The sequence below is a fragment of the Arvicola amphibius genome, chromosome 3 (genome assembly GCF_903992535.2).
Source record: "Arvicola amphibius chromosome 3, mArvAmp1.2, whole genome shotgun sequence".
NCBI lineage: Eukaryota > Metazoa > Chordata > Mammalia > Rodentia > Cricetidae > Arvicola > Arvicola amphibius.
The window spans coordinates 114,223,806-114,244,974 of NC_052049.1; the positions used below are offsets into that span (position 1 = coordinate 114,223,806).

General features: G+C 43.7%; 1 protein-coding gene across 3 annotated transcripts in view; it reads left to right on the plus strand.

Annotated features, from left to right (window-relative positions):
- Window positions 1-21,169, plus strand: part of Sik3 (SIK family kinase 3) — a 223,496-nt gene that overhangs the window by 166,439 nt on the left and 35,888 nt on the right. For all 3 annotated transcript variants that reach the window (XM_038321273.2, XM_038321274.2, XM_038321275.1), the window contains exons 5-6: window positions 5,197-5,321; window positions 5,803-5,926. In XM_038321273.2, the coding sequence (XP_038177201.1) occupies window positions 5,197-5,321; window positions 5,803-5,926 (249 nt within the window). The remainder of the gene's footprint in view (window positions 1-5,196; window positions 5,322-5,802; window positions 5,927-21,169) is intronic.

The following is a 21,169-nucleotide window of genomic DNA, read 5'->3' on the forward strand; positions in this document are numbered from 1 at the left end:
TGTTTATCTCTAGGACTTATCACATTGTTGTGTGCGACACTGCAAGTCTTCCATATACTCAGGTTGAATGAATGAGTAAAGAGATGCAGGAATTTACTTAGAGTCTTGCAGTGGAAGTGTTAGGAGCATGAAAGATAAGTAAACAAATAATGAGGAGCAGTAGAAACAAGAGCCGTTCCAAAGTTGGATTCATGAAGCGCCTGTTGAATAGAAATAATGACTTTGTAGGTTCAGAGAGGCAGAGCAAACATGATCTCTGAGGCTTTTTGCTGTTGTTAAATCTACTGTTTGGGTATTTCCGATCCAAGCCAGTGAGAATCCATTCTTGTTTTACTCTTTGCTTTATTTTTTGTTATGAGAGTTTTCTCTTCTGTGTTAGTTGATATTTCAGTTGTCTGTACTGTAAACAGTAAAAGCTGCTCACCCACTTCTCCCTACCCCTGCTTTCTACCACACATCCCAGTGTCTCCTCGCTGCTTTGCTAAACTGCCAGCAGTACTCAAAAATAGCCTTCTGCTTGAAGTGTGTATGAAAGTGCCCACAAAGGTAAGCAGCTAAGAGAAACTAGAGCAGATACTTTCTCCAGCTCATTTTTTTCAACTCCCTCAGTATTCATTAGAGGGAGCTGAGTTTTCAAAAGGAGTCCCAATGTTCCCGTGTGTTAATAATTTGAGGTTTCTCTTGCACGGATAATTTAAATCTTTAAAAACAACTTGTGTTAAAGTTAAATGCACATTGAACTAGTCAGACTTCTGACTTCCCAGCATGCATGGCAGTGACGAAGAGGACTGAGGTGAAGAGCTACTGGCAGAGAAGGCAGCATACTATACTCTAAAGGAAACCTTGGTTTACAGTAACACATTTGTCAGGAAGGAGTGTGGACCTGGGCCTGCTAGCTTTGGTACTTACACTGAAGTTAAAGCCTCTTACGGTATGACCAAAGATGCCACATCGCGAGTCTCATTTGTGATGATGGCGAGCATTCTGCTGCTGAGCCCAGGCCTCTTTTTCTTTTTGTTCTGACCTCACTGAGCAACCCAGGCTGGCCTCAAACTTGAGGTCCTCCTTCCTTAGCCTTCAATTATCTGGGGTTACAGGCTTGTGCCAGCAGTCTGGTTTTGTTGAGATTTTTAGCATCTTATCCTTACTAGCTTATAAAGAAGGAGTCTGGACAGTGTTCGCTGTTCACAGACTGTGATGTATAAAGTTGTGTTTCAGAAGTTGGATATTAGAAAGATTTGTGCTGTTTCCTTCTAGTCCTAGCACTCAGAAGGCCAAGACAGGAGGACCATGAATTGGAGGCCAGCCTGGGCTACATAATAGTGAGACTTTTTCTCCAAAAAGTGGATCAGTTGGGAGGACTTTAAATGTTGTTTCATTCATAAGAAGCATTTGCTGTTTGTTTTGGAGATATAATCTTGACTATGGAGTCCGGGATGGCCCTGGAACTCACAATGTAGATCAGGCTGACCTCAAATTCATAAATTTCTATCTGCCTCTGTCTCCAGAGGAATTAAAGGCATGAGCCACCATGCCAAGTCATAAGCAGTATTCTTACACACTCACTATGCTTAAAGACATGGTAGGTACCAGGAAGGAGTCAGAAAAAAAATAAACAACTCTTTAAAAAATGGTTTTTAAAGATATGAGTACTTTTATTTATGTTGTTTCTCTCCCACCTCTCATCTCTTAATCCTTTTCAGGAGCCCCCACTCCTCCAATTTATCACCTCTTTGTTAATGGTGTGAGTGTATGTGCATCGTGTGTGTAGTTCTGACTACTTGATATTGTAATCTGTGGTGTAGTCTATGGGGCCTCATCCCTGAGGAAGGGAAGCCTGACTCTTCCTCTCTTGGCAGCTGTTTATTGCCTGTAGCTCTGTAGCTCTTGATCTAGAGGCAGGGCCTGTGAGAGTCCCTCTATTTGAGCTGGAATGTCAACTGGTATTGTCGTACAAGCCTTGTTCAGGCAACCCTAATAAATAGTTCTTAAGGAACTTGAACGAAACAGAATAGATTTCTCTGAAGGAAGTAGAATTACACATTCACATACACCCCTAAAACAAGAGGTAAAGACAAAGTCATGCAAGTACGAGGTAGAGAGGTAGAGTGTTTTAAAGACTCTCTCTCTCTCTCTCTCTCTCTCTCTCTCTCTCTCTCTCTCTCTCTCTCTCTCTCTCTCTCTCTCTCATATATACACACACCTAAAACAAGAGTAAAGAGAAAGTCATGGGAGTACAGGAAAGTTAGGGGATGTAGGAGATTTCGCAAAGAGGTATTTATTTCTAATGATGTTTTGTTTCTCCAGCTGTAATGAGTTGAATCAGGCCCTGGGCCCCAAGCCCCTTGTGATGAGTCAGTTATCTTCAGCACCTTGGGTGAGGTGGACAGAAGGTAGAGGTTCTGGTATGTAGCCCATTGAATCATCAGTGTGAGAAGGCACCAGCAACCGTGTTCAGGAGAGAGCTGTCAGTGATTTTACGGAATTCACTTCTGTGAGCCTTTCTCAGGTTTCTGCTGTGCACTAAAAACACTGTGCAGAGACAACAAATAAAACCATCCCTTTCTGTCAGTAATCAGCAGAGGGCTTGAACACAATAATATACAAAGCACAGAAAAAAGCAGAGTAGTGGCTGGAATGTAGGGGAATAAACAAAAGGCTATGACAACCCAGAGGAAGCCATTGTCATGTTTTTTTATGCTGGAAATCAGTTACAGCTTTATACAGGAAGCGGTATTTGACTGGGCCTTGGAAATTAATGCATTTTATAGGTGGGAAAGATAGGAGCCAGTCTGGCACAGACAGGAAATAGTAAAGAGAAATACGTGTAAACACAGGATGTGAGCCCTTAGTAATGGAGTCTAGTCAGAGGTAAGTTGGAGAGCTATGTAGGGTAGTAGGGCTGGCTGTGATGGACCTTACTGACAGTGCTGTAATAAAGACTGTTCTATAAGCAGAAGAGAGCCACCTTTTTTCTTTTCTTTTCTGTTTTTTTTTTTTATGCAAGAAGGAAATAGGATCTGATTTTGTATGACAGTTACTGAGCTCTGAATGAACAGCTCAGAGGGAAGTTAAGTGACATAGGTAGGAAGCGTGGTGAGTCTTATCAGAGCTGAGAAGAGCATGTGGAAAATGGTAGGCGGGAATGGGGTCTGGAAAGATGGCTAAGCAATCCAGAACACTTGCTGCTCATGAGGACTAGAGCTCAAATCCCTCCATATACGTTAACTCACAAAAGCCTAAAATTCCAACTTCAAGGGATCTATTGCCCTTTTGCTGGCGTTCATGAGCACCCACACAGACATGTGTGCATATACCCATATCCCACACACATAAATTAAAAAAAAAATCCTAGCGATGGAAACAAAACGGGAGAGAGGGGTTCAAGATACACAAGGTAGAGGTTATGAGTGCTGTCCAACACAAAGAGGGTAAAGGAGAGCGGAGCTAAAGATGATGCCAGTGTCTTTAGTAACAGATGCGTCCATGGTTAGTGAGCCCCTGGGAGCATCACTGGAAGAGCAGATTTGATATTAGAAAACGGTCTCTTTCCAAGCAGGTACTGGAGAATCCAGAACAGGAACTTAAGACTCAGAAGGGGAAGTTTCCCAGTCAAGTGAGAGGAGACGCTGGCAGGACCTGGAAAGTCAGCCCCGAGAGGCAGCCAAAGCCAACAGGTTCTCACTGGCAAACTCCTCTCTGGCTAGATAGAAAGAAGGAATACAGAGGGCAAAACGAGATATACCTGGCAACAGGAGGGTAAGGGTGTGAGAGGGGAAGAGGCTCCAGGTAAGTAGGTATCTAGCTTTCAAGTTGCTAGGGGTGCGGGGAATGTTGTGTGCCTGGGGCGAGAGCTAGTTCAGCCTGTCACGGAGGCTGTCCATAAATCAAAATATTTATATGCTATAGTCTTTATCTTTGGATAACTGGTTAACCAGTCTTGTTCAAACTGTGATCTGTTGACCATTATCTCAGCAGTCACTGGTGCTTTGTAGTATAAATGTGTCTCTTGTTATATGACATGTCTCCAGACAACCTGTCTTCCTCTAGAAGAGAAACTCAGTCTGTAGGACAGATGCCAAATGGAGGTAGACGAGGCTTTCAGCTGCTCTTAGTGACCCTCTGGACACCTGCAGACCCGAGTGAACAACCAGTGCTTTCATCTGGGTGTGACGCCTCGCACCTGTAATCCCAGTACCCAAGAGAGGGAGGCAGGAAGAGTCCCATGAGTTCAAGGCCAGCCTGGTCTGTGTGGACTGCTATAGGCAAGCAAAGGCTGTAAGCTGAGAGCCTGCTTCAAAAAGGGTGTGTGGGGGGAGTCAGAGCTTTTTGTATCAGTGAGGCTGGGGGTGAAAGGAAAGGTACATTAGCTCAGGACCCCTCAAGACTACGTTCTTAGCACAAAGGAGATTTATTTACCCCAGATGAATGGAGAGCAGGGAATAAGAGACAAGGACAGAAATTAGAGGGAGAAGGGGGAAGGGAACAAGGGAAATGGGGCCACAGATATTTGTCCTGGAGTGACAACAGACGACCTCTGGATGGAGAGGAGACAGACGTGGCCCATGGGAAAATGGCAGTTTATAAAGGTACAAGGGGAAACCCTGCATTAGGATGATATATTTCATTTTAATTGGGCATACTAATTAGGTGAGCCCAAGGGGGCTTTTGATTGTTGGACTTCAAAACTTTGATAGCTGGACCTTGGTAGTCAATCCCAGGAGGAGGAAGTGGCCAAATAAGGGAGTAGACCTTGGTGGCTAGCTTTAGGAATGTAACCTAACATTTTCTTAGCAAGGCAGAGGGAATGGGAGAGAAGGGCAAGGCCTGCAGAACCATGCTCACCATGCTTGAGCTAGCCAGAGTTCCTTCAGGGGGTGTAGTTCAGAGTAGAGTCATTACTCTACCCCTGACATTGGTGAGGATCTGTGTTCTGTGTCCAGCACAATTAGAAAAGTTCCCCAGCATGGGTCTCCCCTCCCTTCACCTCACTATTTGACCTCCGTTCCTTTCCCTGGCCCACACATGTGAGGCAGGTGCTGCACCTGACTCATCCCCTAGTTCCATTGAGCTCAGGTAACGTGCTGCTTACTTCCTAGATTTGCTTTTCAACTCGGTGACATGGCCTGTGCTCCACTGACCAGACGCTAGTGTTTGCTGGGTTGCTGACTTGAATGTGTCCATTTGCCTTTCTAGACTTCGGCTTCAGCAACCTCTTTACCCCCGGGCAGCTGCTGAAGACGTGGTGTGGAAGCCCGCCCTACGCTGCGCCAGAACTCTTTGAAGGGAAGGAGTATGACGGGCCCAAAGTGGACATCTGGGTAAGTGCTGCTCCGTCTCGCAACCCTGTTCCCCTTTCTAGATGACAGCTGTCCTGCTAGAGGACACACAGTGCCCTGTGTGAGTGGAAAGTACCTTCACGTGTCCTTGCAACCTTCCCCAGTCTGTGCACAGCCTCTCCCCAAGTACTTGACTCAAGTGAGCCTTGGATGTCAACGACTTGCTTTGCTTCTGCAGACGAACCCTGTAAGGGCCTGAGCGAATGATGCCTGTGCCAAGAACAGGGATTATTCTTTCTGATAGGCTGGGTTCTGAGAAACGTTGGGGATCTCACCCAAAATTCAGGTCTGGAAGCAAAAAAGACTGTTAACTGCTCTGAAGACTATTGACTTTGATAACGGCCCATATTATATTATAAAGAAAGAACAAAAAGTTGGTTCCATCATTTTCACATACACTCTAATGGCCTCTTTTGCTTCCTCTGATGCAATTAACTGTCTGTACTCTCTGTTTGGGATGCAGAGTCTTGGAGTTGTCCTCTATGTGCTTGTGTGTGGTGCCCTGCCATTTGATGGGAGCACACTGCAGAATCTGCGGGCCCGGGTGCTGAGTGGAAAGTTTCGCATCCCATTTTTTATGTCCACAGGTAAGGGAGTTGCCAGCACAAAGCTTATAACTGGGTTCATGGAAGAGTCAAGAATGTTAAGTAATGTCAGAAGTGTGGTAATAGTGGGTAAATGGCCATTTGACTGCTTTCTAAGCTATAGTTTGCCCTAGTTCCTGTGAGAGGCAAGGTTCCATAGGAACAAAATAAGCAACTAACTTTGATTCAGGGAGCCTTCCCTGTGCTTGAATCCGAGCTCTGCTTAGTACCAGTTTGTCTGAGTGTTCATTTTCTCAGTCTGTAAGTTGACTTGAGAGTTTTGTGTGGCCCCTGACTATACGGATTAGATTAATTGATGTGTATCAGTCAGTGATCCCATCACTTAGCAGAAGTGGGATCAACATTTGTCTTTGAACTATCTTCCCCACACCATTTCACTGAAGTACAGGAGATCCTTTGTTGGGCGTGGATGCCTAGGACAAAGCAGACTTTGCTTCTTAGTCTTGGTGTGGTCTCATTTCCTAGTTCTATCTGTAGTCTACCTTCAGATTCACATTGCTTTTTAAAATCCGTGTAAGTAGGTGGGCAGAGGATAATTAGCTTTTGGAAAAGTTTAACACTGAAAACAGACACCAGAAACCTACATTTTTATAGTTGCTTTATAACTCAGAACCTGTGTGGGTTTGGCTTTGGTTGGAGGTGGGGGTGTTTGTTTGGTTTGGGATTTTTCTTCTTCTTCACCATTTCCGTGCACATAAGAGGTCATGTTTGAGCCACTGTAGAAAGTGGTGCCCTTTGTCTAGCTACTTCCTCTGAAGAAAAGCATGCATACCTTTAGAAGAAGTAGGTGGAATGTGGGCTAGCTTTAACTGAGTCATCTCAGAATTGGTGACTTGGGAGGTGGTGTACCGGGTAATGATAAATGCTCCCGGAAGATGAAGTAGAAATCTTTAGGAGGGTGGGTGGGTAATCATTCAAAAGATACAGTTGGGAAGATGCAAGATCACAGCCTGAAGGCTTCAGGGAGGTAGCAACTTAGGGTATGCCCAAAAGAGGTCAAGATGAAGACAGAAGTCAGAGAGTTGAGGGAGCTTATTTTAGAGTCTCATCAGTAGATTTAAAGACTTTTTTGCTTTTACTCTCTGGTGGAAGGGGAAGAATTAGAGGCTTTTAACAAGAATGATATGGTCTGCCCTATGGGGATTTCTTCTACATTTTTATTATGAAAACTTTCAAACACATTGAAGAGATTATGTAGTAGCGTTTAAAGGCACTACACTCTTGTTGGAAGGAGATTGTAGTGCTGTGCTGTGTAGTGCAGTGCTATGTGTTATGCTTTGCTGTGTACTGTAATGAAGTGCTGTGTAGCATAATGCAATGCAGTGCTATGTAGTGGAATGCATTGCTGTGCAGTGCTGTGCAATGCAGTGCAGTACAATGTATTTATTGTATTTTGGCTGTGTAGTGTAATGCCCTGCTGTGTGGTGTAGTACAGTACTGTTTTGTGCTTTGCTGTGTAGTGTAATGCAGTGTAGTGCAGTGTAGAATGCAGGGCTGTGTAGTAGGATGCAGGGCTGTGTAGTGCAGTACAAGCTCAGTGAAGGCACTGGTAGCAAAGGAACCTGGGTGGTAGGAGACTTAGAAGAAGTACACATGCGTGCTGCGGGTATCTGTTCCCTGACTGAGGAAAAGAGGGGTTGGGAAAGCACTGCTGCATACTGCATGGCAGGCATGTTGAATGCATTTTACAAATACTAGCTTTCTTCAGTATTAAGAACTATGTAAGGTTGTCGCCCCCACTTTACAAATGATGCTAAGGCCAGGAGAGGGTAAGCAGTTGTCTCTAGATAACACAGCTAATAAGTGACTGAACTAGTATTTAAAACCAGGCAGTCTGTCTGTCTCCAATCATGTTTGGTATTGGATTTTATGTAAATAAAAAATAATTGCAGGTAACTCCAAGGGTTGGGGTTTTTTTTTGTTTTGTTTTGTTTGTTTTTTTGTTTTTTTGTTTTTTTGGTTTTTCGAGACAGGGTTTCTCTGTCGCTTTGGAGCCTGTCCTGGAACTAGCTCTTGTAGACCAGGCTGGCCTCAAACTCACAGAGATCTGTCTGCCTCTACCTCCCGAGTGCTGGGATTAAAGGCATGCGCCACCACCGCCCGGCTCCAAGGGTTTTCTTTATTTTTTTTTTTTATTTTTATTTTTACCTGAGCAGCAGAAAGAATGAGGATAACTATAAGGGGAAAATAGTTAAAATTTTGTAGAGATAGTTTTAGAAATGTCAAATTTGAGGCACCAGCAGTTGATTTTAGAATGATTACTAACCGAGAATGTCTATTTGAGAACTATCAATGTATATGTTTAATGCTACCAGATGAGCTAGCTCTCTTCTCTGGACAGGGAAGAGATGCCAAGAATTTTTGAGATTAACAAAGTGAAAAGGGGTCAGCAGAATGGTTAACGTGGAAAGCCAGAGTCTGCTTGTCTTGAAGACAGTAAAGATGTTCCAGGAAGGAGGGAGTGGGATGCCATGGGAGGCTGAGGCAGCGGCAGAGCACTGCCTGTGGAACTGAGAAGAGTGGAGGTCATTGGTGAGGTTTTGGAGCAGCAAGAGCAGGCACTCAGATGGTGTGTGCACAACAGGAGAGGAGCAGAAGGGACGGACAAGGACCAAGCCGTGACTTTTTCTAGTTTGACTGTACAGTGATACAAGCAGAGAAATGTGCAGTGGGTGGCTCTAGGCGTAGCTACAGTTCCTCATTGTCTTGGTGACTGCCCAATAGTATTTAGCATTTTACCATTCCCTACTAAAAAAAGAAAAAAGAAGAAAAAAAAGAACAGTTTTATGTTCACGGTAGAATTGAACTGAAGGGATAGGAGATGCCCATATGCCCTCTGTCCCACTTCCCTACAGCCTCCCTACTACCAGTACCCACCCCACTCTGCTGTGTGCGTGCACGCAGACACACACACACACACACACACACACACACACAAGATTGGTATGCTTGTTACCCTTGACATACAAAAAAATCCCTGTCACTCAGAGCCTGTAGTTTACATTAGGGGTCCCTGAGGGAGTTGTGACAAGTGCATGAAGACATTTACCCACCAAGATCATGTCATACAGAGCAGCCCCGCCACCAAGATGGTCCTGTGTGCTTCTCTTGTTCCTCTTCCTTCCTCTCTCTCCCAGCTGGCAACATTGCCTCCATACCTTTTAACTTTTCCTGAATATGATATGATTGGAAACAGTGAGTGGCTTTTTGCATTGACCTTTCCATTAGGAACATGTACAGGCAAATAAGGTCTGTTGTATCTATTGTATAATCTTCCTTTAGTGCTGAATAATACTCGTTTGTTTGGCTATACCACAGTCTTTCCTTTCGCCCACTGGTGTGTGTCTTGACAGTTATAACTAAGGTGGCTGTGATGTCCTTGTGCAGTTTCTGTATGATACATATTTTCAGTTCACTTGAGTAAATACCACGGAGCATGACTATGAGGCCATATGGTAAGGGCCTGTTTAGATTTGCAATAGGCCACTAAACTGCCTTCCAGAGAGCTTTGGTGTGTTGGGAATGAGAGCTCTTACTGCTGTATGCCTCCCCAGCTTTTGCCTGTTTAGTGTTGGGTGTGTCTCCTCTCACAGATGTATGGTGTTTCTTGTTTTAATTTGTGGCTCTGGGGTCTGTGATTATGAGCATCTTTTCATTTGCTTATTTACTATCTCTACATCTTCCTTAAGGTGTCGCATCAGGTCTTCATTTTTTTCTCTCCCCAGCAAAGTCTCTCAGCATTTCCCAGGCTGCCTTTGAAGAGCTTAAGCAGTCCTTCTGCCTCAGTCTCCCAAGGATCTGGGATTGCTCATTTTTTATGCTAGGGTTTTCACTATCTTCAGAGTACTTTTTTCTTGCAGCTTCTGAGACCGTGCTCTCTGTCTCCTGAGTGTGCTAACTTGGTCATCTCTGCCAGATTTCTAATTCTCAGTTCATCCTTTGTATCTCTGCTTGTTCACATAATCTTCTGAGCCATCTTATTTACTGCCATGGCTTTACTGATCACTGGTAAGAGCAGCCACAATTAACTGTCTGGCTCCACGTTCCCTCCTGAGGTCTAGGGCTACATATTCAGCCATTTGTGGACTGAGAATTTAACCTAGGGCCTTATGTTAGGCAGGCACTCTGCTTCTGGCCTTCAAGCTTTTGTAGTCCAGTGTCTTCCCTTTTCATTGAAACAGTTTCCAAAATGAGCTTCATTCCCTATTCTCAAATTTGCTCTGTTTGGTGTCCACTTTCCTAGTGAATTCTGTCCCCTTCTGCAGCATGGCAGAAATAAGTCTTGATTGTCTTCTTACCACCGCCATAGCCAATTGGGTATCCAAGGCTGTATACAGTCACTCCCCCATTCCTGTAGCCACTTGTGTAGAACTTGCTGCCATCTTTCTTTTCTTGCCTAAATTAGACAGTGGTCAAATCTGTGAATTCTTAGTTTCAGCCATGTCTATTCTTTTCCATGTTGTTGCATGAGGATCCTTTGCAGACACAAATAATAACAAGCTACACCATACACACATGCTTCCTATGTGCACACAAACACAAATCTGATCATATCATCTTGTAGTTTAAAATGTTTCAATGGTTTACCATTGCCTTAAAGTTTACTCCTAATATTTCTAAAGCACTGAATTTCAAGCATTTTTACTAGAACCATAATATAAATATACTTTATACTATAACCCAGAACACACATATACACATGTAAAAATATCAAAATATACTATTTTGAGACAGAGTCTCACTCTATAGCCCAGGCTGATTTTAAGCTCAAAATCCCTCTACCTCTGTCTCTTGAGCGCTGGAGTTACAGGCTTATCGCCAGCCCCACCCCTAGAGGTCCCTACTCCAGTGCTGGTGGTCAGACTTAGGGCTTCACCCAATTAGCCAGTATCGCCAGGCACCCTGACAGCATTTTTAAAGGGCAAAGCCTACTTTACCTATGGGCATCACACCCCAATATATTTTATTCTTTCCTTTAGATGCCCCTTCCTTTGCTAAACCCCAATTCCCAGCTATAACCTGTTATCCATTTTCTGATTCCTTGACATCATCTTTTCTGGAACAAATCCCTCTGTCCTCAATACTTCCTTCTTTTCAGACTCCTTTCCTCTCACTCTTGTAATGTAGACTCTAGTAAGAAGTTTGGTAAATGACAAAGAATACAGAGGCTGGGAGATAGCTGTTAGTGAAGTGCTTACTTCACAAGCATGAAGACCCGAGTTCAATCCTCAGAACCCACTTAAGAGTATTGGGTGCAGTGGCACATGCTTGTCATTCAACAGTTGGGAAGTGGAGGTGGGAGCATCCTTTGGGCTTTCTGTCCAGCCAGTCTAGCTTACTTGAGCTCTAAACCAATGGGAGACCCTGTCTCAAAAAAGATGGGTGGTATTTCTGAGGATGATACCCAAGATTGTCCTCTGATCTACACATACATACTTGTAGTGGGGAGCTGCGGGCCTGCTTTTCGTCCTGCCCGGATCCCACATGGTTAGCTTATACCCTGAAATAACAACACACAAACTGTATTCTTTTAAACACTGCCTGGCCCATTATTTTCAGCCTCTTATTCACATCTTGACTAACCCATATCTAATAATATATGTAACACCATGAGCGGTGTCTTACCGGGAAGTTTCTAGCGTACGTCCATCTTGGGCTGGAGCTTCATCGCATCTGGTTGCAGAGGCAGGGCAATTGTCTGAGCCATCTACCTTACTTCCTTCTTCCTGTTCTGTCTACTCCACCCACCTATTTTCTAACCTATTAGGCCAAGCAGTTTTCTTTATTAATTAACCAATGAAATCAACAGATTGATAGAAGACCCGCCTCCATCACATACTAAAAAGAAAACTCTAGATAATTTTCATCTTTCTGAACTTAGTCTTATTATGACATTTGCCAAACTACATTGAAAGTAGTTCTTTTCATTATATGTCTTCCACACCAGACTTGGAATTTAGGGTATATGCTGACAAAACACCTTTACCAAGTCCTCCTATGGTCCAAGGGCTTTCATTTATTTTAAGGTTAAAGTCAGCCCAGGTGTGGTGGCTCACACCTTTCAACCCCCCCTCCCCCCAGCACTCAGTGGCAGGTGGATCTCTGTTAGTTCCAGACCAGCCTGGTCTACATAATGAGTGAGACCTTGTCTCAAAAAAGAACAGAGAAAGAAAAAGCAGAAGTTCGCACATTTGGAACTCCCCATGGAGCACTCATCCCGACCCATTCTGCTGTTCTGACCTCAGGTCCTAGGCTTTAGTCATAAGAAGGTCCTTGTTCTTCTCTGACTCAGCAAGCCTGCTCCCCTTCCCTCAGGCAGGCCCTCCGAGCCTTCCCCTGACCCCTCCCCCACCCATGGCTTTCCCAATCTGGTTTGTCTCACACTTGTCACAGCTCCACAAGCTGTTGTCTTCCTCTCACCTCCCACTTCACTGTCAGCTGACAGGGTAAGCATTTAGACTTTGTTCACTGCTGTATTCCCAGGCCTTGGGATAGTGTGGGTTCTGGTAGGCACACATAAAGATGCTTTAAGGGAGGGAGTTATTGCACAGGTTTGTTAAAATTCAGCTACAAAAGCCTTCCAGAGGGAATACTCTTACTCATACAATGTCAAGAGATTACATTGTACTTGCCTATAATACCAGCACTTGGGAGGTGGAAGCAGGAGGCTCAGCAGTTAGCTGCTTAGTGAGTTGGAGGCCCTCGTAGGCCACGAGAGATCCTGTCTCAGTCACTACTCTACTGGCAAACACACAAAAAGTACATTCCTGCAAGGCTTCAAGAGTTTCTAATGTATTTTCTTACATTTTCTCTGCTCTCAACTATGCAGCTATACTCTGAAATTGTTACCATGTATTATTTCATTGCTTACTGGTGAAGTTTAGAGAAATGAATTGCCTTATTAAAGCCACACAGATTATCATTGCGTTGCCACTCCTCAGATCTGTATTGTTCTTCTTAACCTCACTATTGCAGAAAAGGGCAGATCAATAAGCTACTTCCTCTACTTCCAGTGTCCAGAATATCTCCTGTGAGGGGTTTGAAGATCCTCTCTCCTCCACCCCAACCTCTCATACTGTGGTGAATGTTCTTGTTCAATCAGGCCTCCCCAAAACTACTTGCTGAGAATAACTCCTGAATAACTTGCTGAAACCACACTCTTAGTAAATTATCATGAAAGCTGGAAGACTCTGGAGACAGCAATGTGGTTGTCCTAAATATTGACACTCTTTAATCTCAGAGAGGAAATTCCCTGAGTAGAATAAAAGACTCTGTGAGGTTAAATACAGAAAATGAGAAATGAACCAGTGTAGGAAATGAGTTGACAATTGCTGTCTTACTGTGTGATCATTCTTGTCCTTGGCAATATACATGTGCCTGACTCTGTCCCATACCATAGGCCTGAATACCAAGACCTATCAGAGGCTGGGCTGCCCATATGATGAGGCCCAGAAGAAAATTAAATCCTATGTGTTCTTGTCTTCTGAGCACTTCTTCTGAGCATACTTCTTCAAGTATGGAGTTCAGGTTCAATGGAAAAAGCTAAGAATCTGGCCCTGGGTTCTCTTTCTGTCTCTGGTCATTGTGACTCACTAGACCCTGCCTGCGCTGGCTCTTTTTGTGGAGATCAGAGCTGTGGGGTCTGCAGTCACTCTCTGTTTCTGTCACTGTTCCCTAGAGGACAGTGGTTGAGGAAAGTTCCTCTGACTGTCACCAACTTGAGCTGAGCTTACTGCTGTCTGTGGAACGGATCTAGAAACTCCAGCAGAGCTGGGATGGTTTTCTGCATTAGCATGTGAGATGCTGAAAAGACCCTCTCCAAATAGCTGGTTAGACACAAGTGTTTTTCCCTGGGTATCCTGAGATCAGCGGTCATGTACTGTTAAGTGGCATTTGTTCTAGATGGAGTGATTTTCTACCACCGAATATGTTATGGACACATCTCCCTAAGCTCTAGGTCAGCAAGCTGGACTGCATTTTATAGAGCCACAACCTAGCACCTCTTGGCAGGACATGCATACATTTTCAGTGAAGGTTTTTAAAGAAATATGGAAGAAATCACAATGCCCCGCATGGTGGCACACACCTTTAAGCAAGCACCTAGAAGGCAGAGGCAAGTAGATCTCTGTGAGTTTGAGGCCAGCCCGCTCTACGTAGCAAATTCCAAGACAGCCAAAGCTACATAATAGAGACTCAGTCTATTATGTCTCAGTGTCCCACTCCCCGTAAAAGGAAAAGTTAAGAAAGAAAGATGGTCTTAATACTTACCTATAGAATCTTCCTTAGACTTGGTTGTATTATTAAACTGATAGGCAGCTCATTAAATGTCGGAGTCATTCAGTAAACCTATTGGTTTTCTATTCCTTTGTTATTGTGGAGATGACTAGATCAAGTGACTTCTGCTTAGTTTGAAAAGGGTGTTTTGGGCTGGAGAGATGGCTCAGTGGTTAAGAGCATTGCCTGCTCTTCCAAAGGTTCTGAGTTCAATTCCCAGCAACCCACATGGTGGCTCACAACCATCTGTAATGGGGTCTGGTGCCCTCTTCTGGCCTGCAGACATACACACAGACAGAATATTGTTTACATAACAACTAAATAAATAAATAAATGTTTTTTTGAAAAAAGAAAATAGAAAAAGGTGTTTTGAGCCAGCTGGCCCAGGCCTCTCATCCCAGCACTCAGGAGGCTGAAGCAGGAGGAACACAAGTGAGTTTGAAGCCAACATGGGCTAAACAATAACTTGGAGGCCAGACTGGGATCCATAACGAGACCATTTCACAAGGGGAAAACAAAGAAACCTGTTTTGTTGAACCAGAAAGCTGGCTCTGAGTCTCTGTTATGTCATGTTTGGTGCAGGCCAGTGTTTTTTGGGTGAAGCTTCTTGGATCAGCCCAGAGCTCATCAATCAGGTAACATCTTAGCCTTAGCCACATACTGGTTAGAGGGGGACTCGGTTTCCTGCACTTAGGTAAAATGAGGCCTGGTTTGGCTATGTAGGCTTCATCTGACTCCGCCTACTGATGGAAGCCAACAACCTAAGCATTTGATTGCTAGATTCTCTCCCTAATACTACATTTTAAAACCATGGCCATCTGCTTTGCCTTCTCCTATTAAATACCACCTATGAGCAAACGTAGTCAGATCAATTACTTAACAGAAGGAAAATTAATTTACTGTGAAGAAACTGTACTGATGCTGAGTGCATTGAGATCTCTTGTGGGCAATATTTTTGAGTCTTTATTGATTAGGCTTCATTGGTACTTAATTAGCTGTAATATTGCATAAGCATTTTATCACTGGGAATGCAAGACCCCGCTTACATAATGCCTCTGATGGAGAATATGGCCTGCAGCTACTTCAGAAAGCTTCCACTTAAGGAGAGTAAGTCTGCCTCATCAGCTTACTCCTCAAGAACCACAGTGTCTCCCTGGGTGAAAAGCACTTTGTGGAGAGGACTGGGGCTGGGCATGGACGTCTCTTGCTCGACGAGCTGTGCAGAAAGGCGCCTCTCTATCTAGGGAGAAAAACCCACGGTGCTTTGGTTTCCATTCACACAGGGAATACATCTCATGCCAGAGAGCTGGGTGTGGTGCCACACACCTGGAATCGCAGCACTTGGAAGACAGAGACAGGAGAATCACAAGTCACCCTCAGCTATATGTCCGGTTCAGAGCCAGCCTGTGATGTATGAAAACCGTTCCAAAAACAGAACAGAACTAGACCTGCTTTCCAGAGTGAAGTAGTCCTCGTACCATTCCCATGAGTCTAGAAAACCAGGGACAAAGTGCTGATAGTGATGTGCTTATTTCCCTCTCAATTGAACTGTTTTCTGGATTACAGAAGCCTTATATAGAAAAACAAAGAAAGAAAATTCTAACTAGAAGCTTGACTCCAGAGGTTGGGTAATAACTAACGTTGTGTTCCTATCTATTAGACACTGTTGATTTAACTACCTAATCCTCAGTGGGCTAACTCTATCCAGGAGATATGCTGAGTAATGGGTCATTTGATTGTTACAAAAATGAAGGCTTAGCAAAATAAAAGGATGTCCTCACTTAGTAAGTGCCATACCTAAGCCGTGAACTCTAGCAGTCTAACTTCAGAGAGCACTAACCATTCTCACTTCTATTTAGTTTTCAGTAAATACATACCTAGCAGGTTAGTCAGAGTATTAGGAGAGTCCTGTAGTGGATGTCAAAGAAAGAATTAAGGGGAAGGCCATTAAGGTGGCTCTGCAGTAAATACACTTGCCACCGGGCCTGATGGTTTGAGTTCATTCTGCAAGACCCAGATAGGTCGTGGGAGCACAGGAACTACCACCACCAACCAGTTGTCCTATTATTTAACACACACACACACGAGAGAGAGAGAGAGAGAGAGAGAGAGAGAGAGAGAGAGAGAGAGAGAGAGAGAGAGAGAGAGAGAGAGAGAGAGAGAGAGAGAGCGAGAGAGAGAGAGAGAGCTTTAACTACTTAATTAGTAGGTACTGGGTATTAGGCTCTAGGGTAAAATTGAGCCAGGATTCTGCCCACTGGAGTAGTAAGAGCAGTGCCCCCTTCCACACATGAGCTGGAGCATGGGCAACCTCTTGCAAGCAGTGTGACCAGCGGGGTCTTCTCAGAGTTGGCGTTACAGCTAAGTTGAGGCATTTCTAGCCTTTAGATAGGATCTCTTAATTTCTGAATCTTAATTCTGTCGGCAGCCCAACTTCCTGAACAAACTGATGGAACAGGCGGTAAATGGCAGGAGGGGCAGGGGGGGTGTGGTTCAGTGTCAAAGCACTTGCCTGGCGATGGGCGAGGCCTGGGCTCTCCACCTGCATTACTGACCCCACTGTACCCGCACAAGAAATGAGACAAGGGGAGAAAGAAAAGCGGGAGGATTGAAGAAATCGGTGTTATTTACCTAATTCATTGAGATATATTGGTCAAGACCCTCCTTGCTGTCTCCTCAGGCTGGCAGATGGCCTTCACCTTCAGTTCCGTCTTGGCTGCTTCCCTACAGCTTCTGTGTTCAGTCACTAAAGTGATGTCACAATTTCATGAACTCTCTTTCTGTAGAATATTGCTCACACTTGCAGAAACCAATGGTGAGGATTTATGTTTAATGCAGTAACTTTCCCATGCAGCCTAAATGCTGCTGCTATGTACAGTTGGGTATTAATAAATGCTTATTAACGTAAGAAAATGAAGATAATCTTTGACTTTTCAAAAAAAAATGAAAGGGAAGAAGAGAATTCTACATATTGTCTTAATATTATAATACCCCTTTAGAATTTTTAAAGTTTTTTTAATTTTTTGTATGTTTTTATTGTTGTTGTTTGGGTTTTTTTTTTTCCTGCCTGTATGTGTATGCACTATAAGCATACCTGGAGTCCTTGGAGGCCAGAAGAGGGCATCAAGTCCCCTGGTTGTGAGCTTTCATGTGGGTGCTGGAAACAGAATTTAGGTCCTTTGCATGAGCAGCTAGTGCTCTCAACTCCTAAGCCATCTCTTTTTTTTTTTTTTTTAATGAATCAAATTTTAGTACATTCACTGCTGGCTTAGGTCACTACAGAAACTCTGAGATTACAAATACTACTTTAAATAACCAGTCCTTGATCTTTGGATTTAGATATGTGTGTTCATTTCTATTTGGGCAATAGTAAATGTAAGTTTAAACTATAAACTTGGTATGGTGGCCTGTCTGTAATCCCAGGTTTGGGGGACAGTGGGGACACTGCATGTACATGGTATACAGACAAATGCACAGAAAGAAAATAGTAAATTTTAAAAAGCAATAATAATGGTTAGTAATAAAGTAAAAGTATTCAAAGTTTTTAATGTGTGTGTGTGTGTGTGTGTGTGTGTGTGTTCAAAGGACCACTTTGGGGAATTGGTTCTGTCCTTCAGTTGTGGGCTCTGGGGGATTCATTTCACATCCTCAGGCTTTTGGGTATCAGGCACTTATTTTTGTTTGTTTGTTTCGAGACAGGGTTTCTTTGTGTAACCCTGGCTGTCCTGGAACTCACTCTGTAGACCAGGCTGGCCTCAAACTCACAGAGGTCCTCCTGCCTCTGCCTCCCGAGCACTGGATTAAAGGTGTGTGCCACCATGCCCAGCTAGTATTAGGTACCCATTGCAACCTTGTGACTCCTGCCTTGGGTAAGGCTTCATCTCTCACCCTCCGCTCTCACTGATCTGTGCCTGGCACACTGAATATAAAACGCCTTGTTTGAAGGCTGTTTTCCTTCTTTGCTTAGATTTTAAAAGAGGGACCATGTCAAATAGATTTCCCTGCTGCTGGCAGTTGGCAGTGATAGAGTTTCCTCGGCAGAGTAGCAAAAGTCAGGTCTTGGGCTCAGTCCACAGCCAAATGGGGATTTCTAGCTCAAGCCAGCTTCTTACCAAAAGGTGTCTTGGTAAAAAACCAAAACCCAGAACTACTTTTAAAATTGATTTAGCTTTTTGGTTATTTTTAAAGAGATCACGACAGACTATTTTCTTTTCACAGACAAAAACCCTGCAAAACCAGGTATTGTGGTGCGTGTTTGTACCCCACCACCTGAAGGGCAGGGGCAGTAAAGCAGCAAGTTCAGTGCCATCCTGGGTTTTATTGTGAGAAATCGAAGACAGGACAAGGGGATAGGGAAGAGACAGAGAAAATGGGGGTGGGGATTGTGAGAGACTATGAGAATGTTTTATCTGTGGTTTTCTGTTCTGAAAAGGCAGTCAGCATTAATGAGGCTCTGTGAGTCACAAGTATCTGTAAGTCCGGAACATATAAAGTACCGTAGAGTCCTATGGCCATGTGGCTCCATGCTGAGGTCCCTACAGCCCTCTGTTCAGCTCTCCTAGTTCTGATCCCTGGCCTGGGCAAAGGGACAGATGACATGAGTCATGGTGTGCCCACTTGGATCTGGTCCCTGAAATACAGTTTAACTGTTTCAAGTTCCAAAAGTTGTTCATTGTCCACAGAAATGGGTGTTTTAGAGGTTTGACTACCAAGTAATTTTTGTTCCTATTTTGGATTTTGAGATTTAGAAAAATAGAGCTCTCTGAAGTTTGAATTGCCATAAAAGCAATCCATCACTAAGAAGTAAACATTAAGAAACATGCTAAAATTATCGAAAATACAGAATTCAGAGCTGAACACTTGGGAGTCCACTTTGAGCATATGTTTTGTTGACTGGAAAGACACCTTCCACACACTTCAAGGAAGCATGGATCTCCTGGGTAAAATTGTGTCTTGTACTCTTACAATGCCCTCTGGCACCCAGATGTCTTCTCTCCACCAGCTCAACAAAGCTGTACGTGTCAGAATCTGTGACTTCACCTCTTTGAGACTGTTCCTCTGCAGCAGACTGGAGAGCAATGCTTCACCAGGCCCCATTCTTTGGCACCACATGAGAGGTTTAAGGATGCCTGGTTTTCTTTCACGGGGTCAGCCCAGAGGTCCCAACAGCTCTACTCTCTTGGTCTGATGCCATGCATGATTGGCAACGCCTTTTGCCATAGCACTCTGCCATGGTCTCATGTCCTGCAATCGCCAGAGTTCAGTCTTCGGTAGCAGCTGTAACCCTAACTACTAAAATCATTAGCAGGTTGAATCCCCACTCCTTTTTGTGTCCTTGTTCCCAACATCTCCCTCACCTGTTTCTCGTTCCCCCACCTCATGTTCTTCATCTAACTCATAGATTTCCGACCATTGATTTCAGCTGTTCTGTTTAGAGCCTGCTTGTGACTGACTGGTAAAGCAGACTTTGCGGATCACATAGCATGTCATCTGCTGGATAAGAGAAACATTTTGATTTGTTTTTCTAAAGATATGTCAGCTGCTACCTCAAAACTAACAATGGTTTTTGTTTGTTTGTTTGGTTGTTTTTTTGAGACCGAGTTTCTCTGTATAGCCCAGGCTATCCTGGAACTCAGTCTTTAGACCAGGCTAGCCTTGAAATCAGATTATCTGACTCTGCGTATGTAGTACTGGGATTAAAAGTGTGCATCTCCACCGTCCGGCAACTAGTAATGTATTTTAAAAAGTAGTATCTACTTTAAGAATTCTCTAGGTGGTTCACTGGGTAAAGATTTAGGCCCTTGCCACACAAGCCTGGTAATTCAAGTTTGTTTCCTGGACTACCCTCCCCTCCTTTAAAGGTAGAAGAGAATCAAAATTTCAAATTGCCTTCTGTTTTAGGGCTTTCATTGCTATGAAGAGCCACCATGACCAGGGGAACTCTTATAAAGGAAAAGATTTCATTGGGGTGTCTCAGTTACAGAGGCTCAGTCTTTATCATGATAATAGGAGCATGGTGGTGTGCAGGCAGGCAGTAGCTGAGAGTCCTACATGTTGTAGGCAACATGAAGTCAGCAAAGACACTGGGTGGTATCCTGAGCATGGGAAACCTCAAAGCCCATCCCCATAGTGGCAAACTTCTTCCAACAAGGCCACACCTCCTGATAGTGCCACTTCCTATGAGATTATGGGGCCAATTACATTCAAAATACCACATCCTCTGACCTCTACACATGTACATGCATGCTTGCATACACAATAATAATAAAATATATACAACCTCAGAAATTCAAATGGTTAGGAGACTGAGGCAGGAGGATCATGGGTTCAAGATTAGCTTGAATCTGGTATATCTAAAAAATAAAACAACAACAATAATGAGCAAACGTTCCCTTTTATTATCTGGTCAAGTTTCTTAATTTCTCTGATTTTCAATTTTGTATAAAATGGAGATAATAGTAATAGGTGTTGGAGTGCAGGCTGAGTGCTTAAGGAATTTAATAATCTGCCTATCACAAATATTTGATACAGACTTATATTGTCAGATACTATTTCTAAATGAGTCACCCTATTAACTTTTTGTCTCCCTCTTTCCTGTTTTGACCCCGCATAGCAGTACACCTAAATATTTAGTAGAATAATGGTTTTCTAGCAATTCCAGCTTGAAGACCTGGGGGTTACTATTCTGTTTTGCTTCTTAGGTATTTGCTAATTTTGGTTTTTGTTTGTTTTGGAATTTTGTTTGTTTGAGACAGTCTCACTCTGTAGCCTAGTTTGTCCTAGAACTCTCAGAACTGGCCGCATAGCCCAGGCTGGTCTCAATCGTGTTGCCGTCCAAATGTTAGAGTTACAGGCGTAAGTCACTGCCTTTTAAGTTTGTTGTTGTTTGGCCTGGGCACAATACACACTACATACCATAGCCTGGGATTATATGTCTCCACAACCACAGCT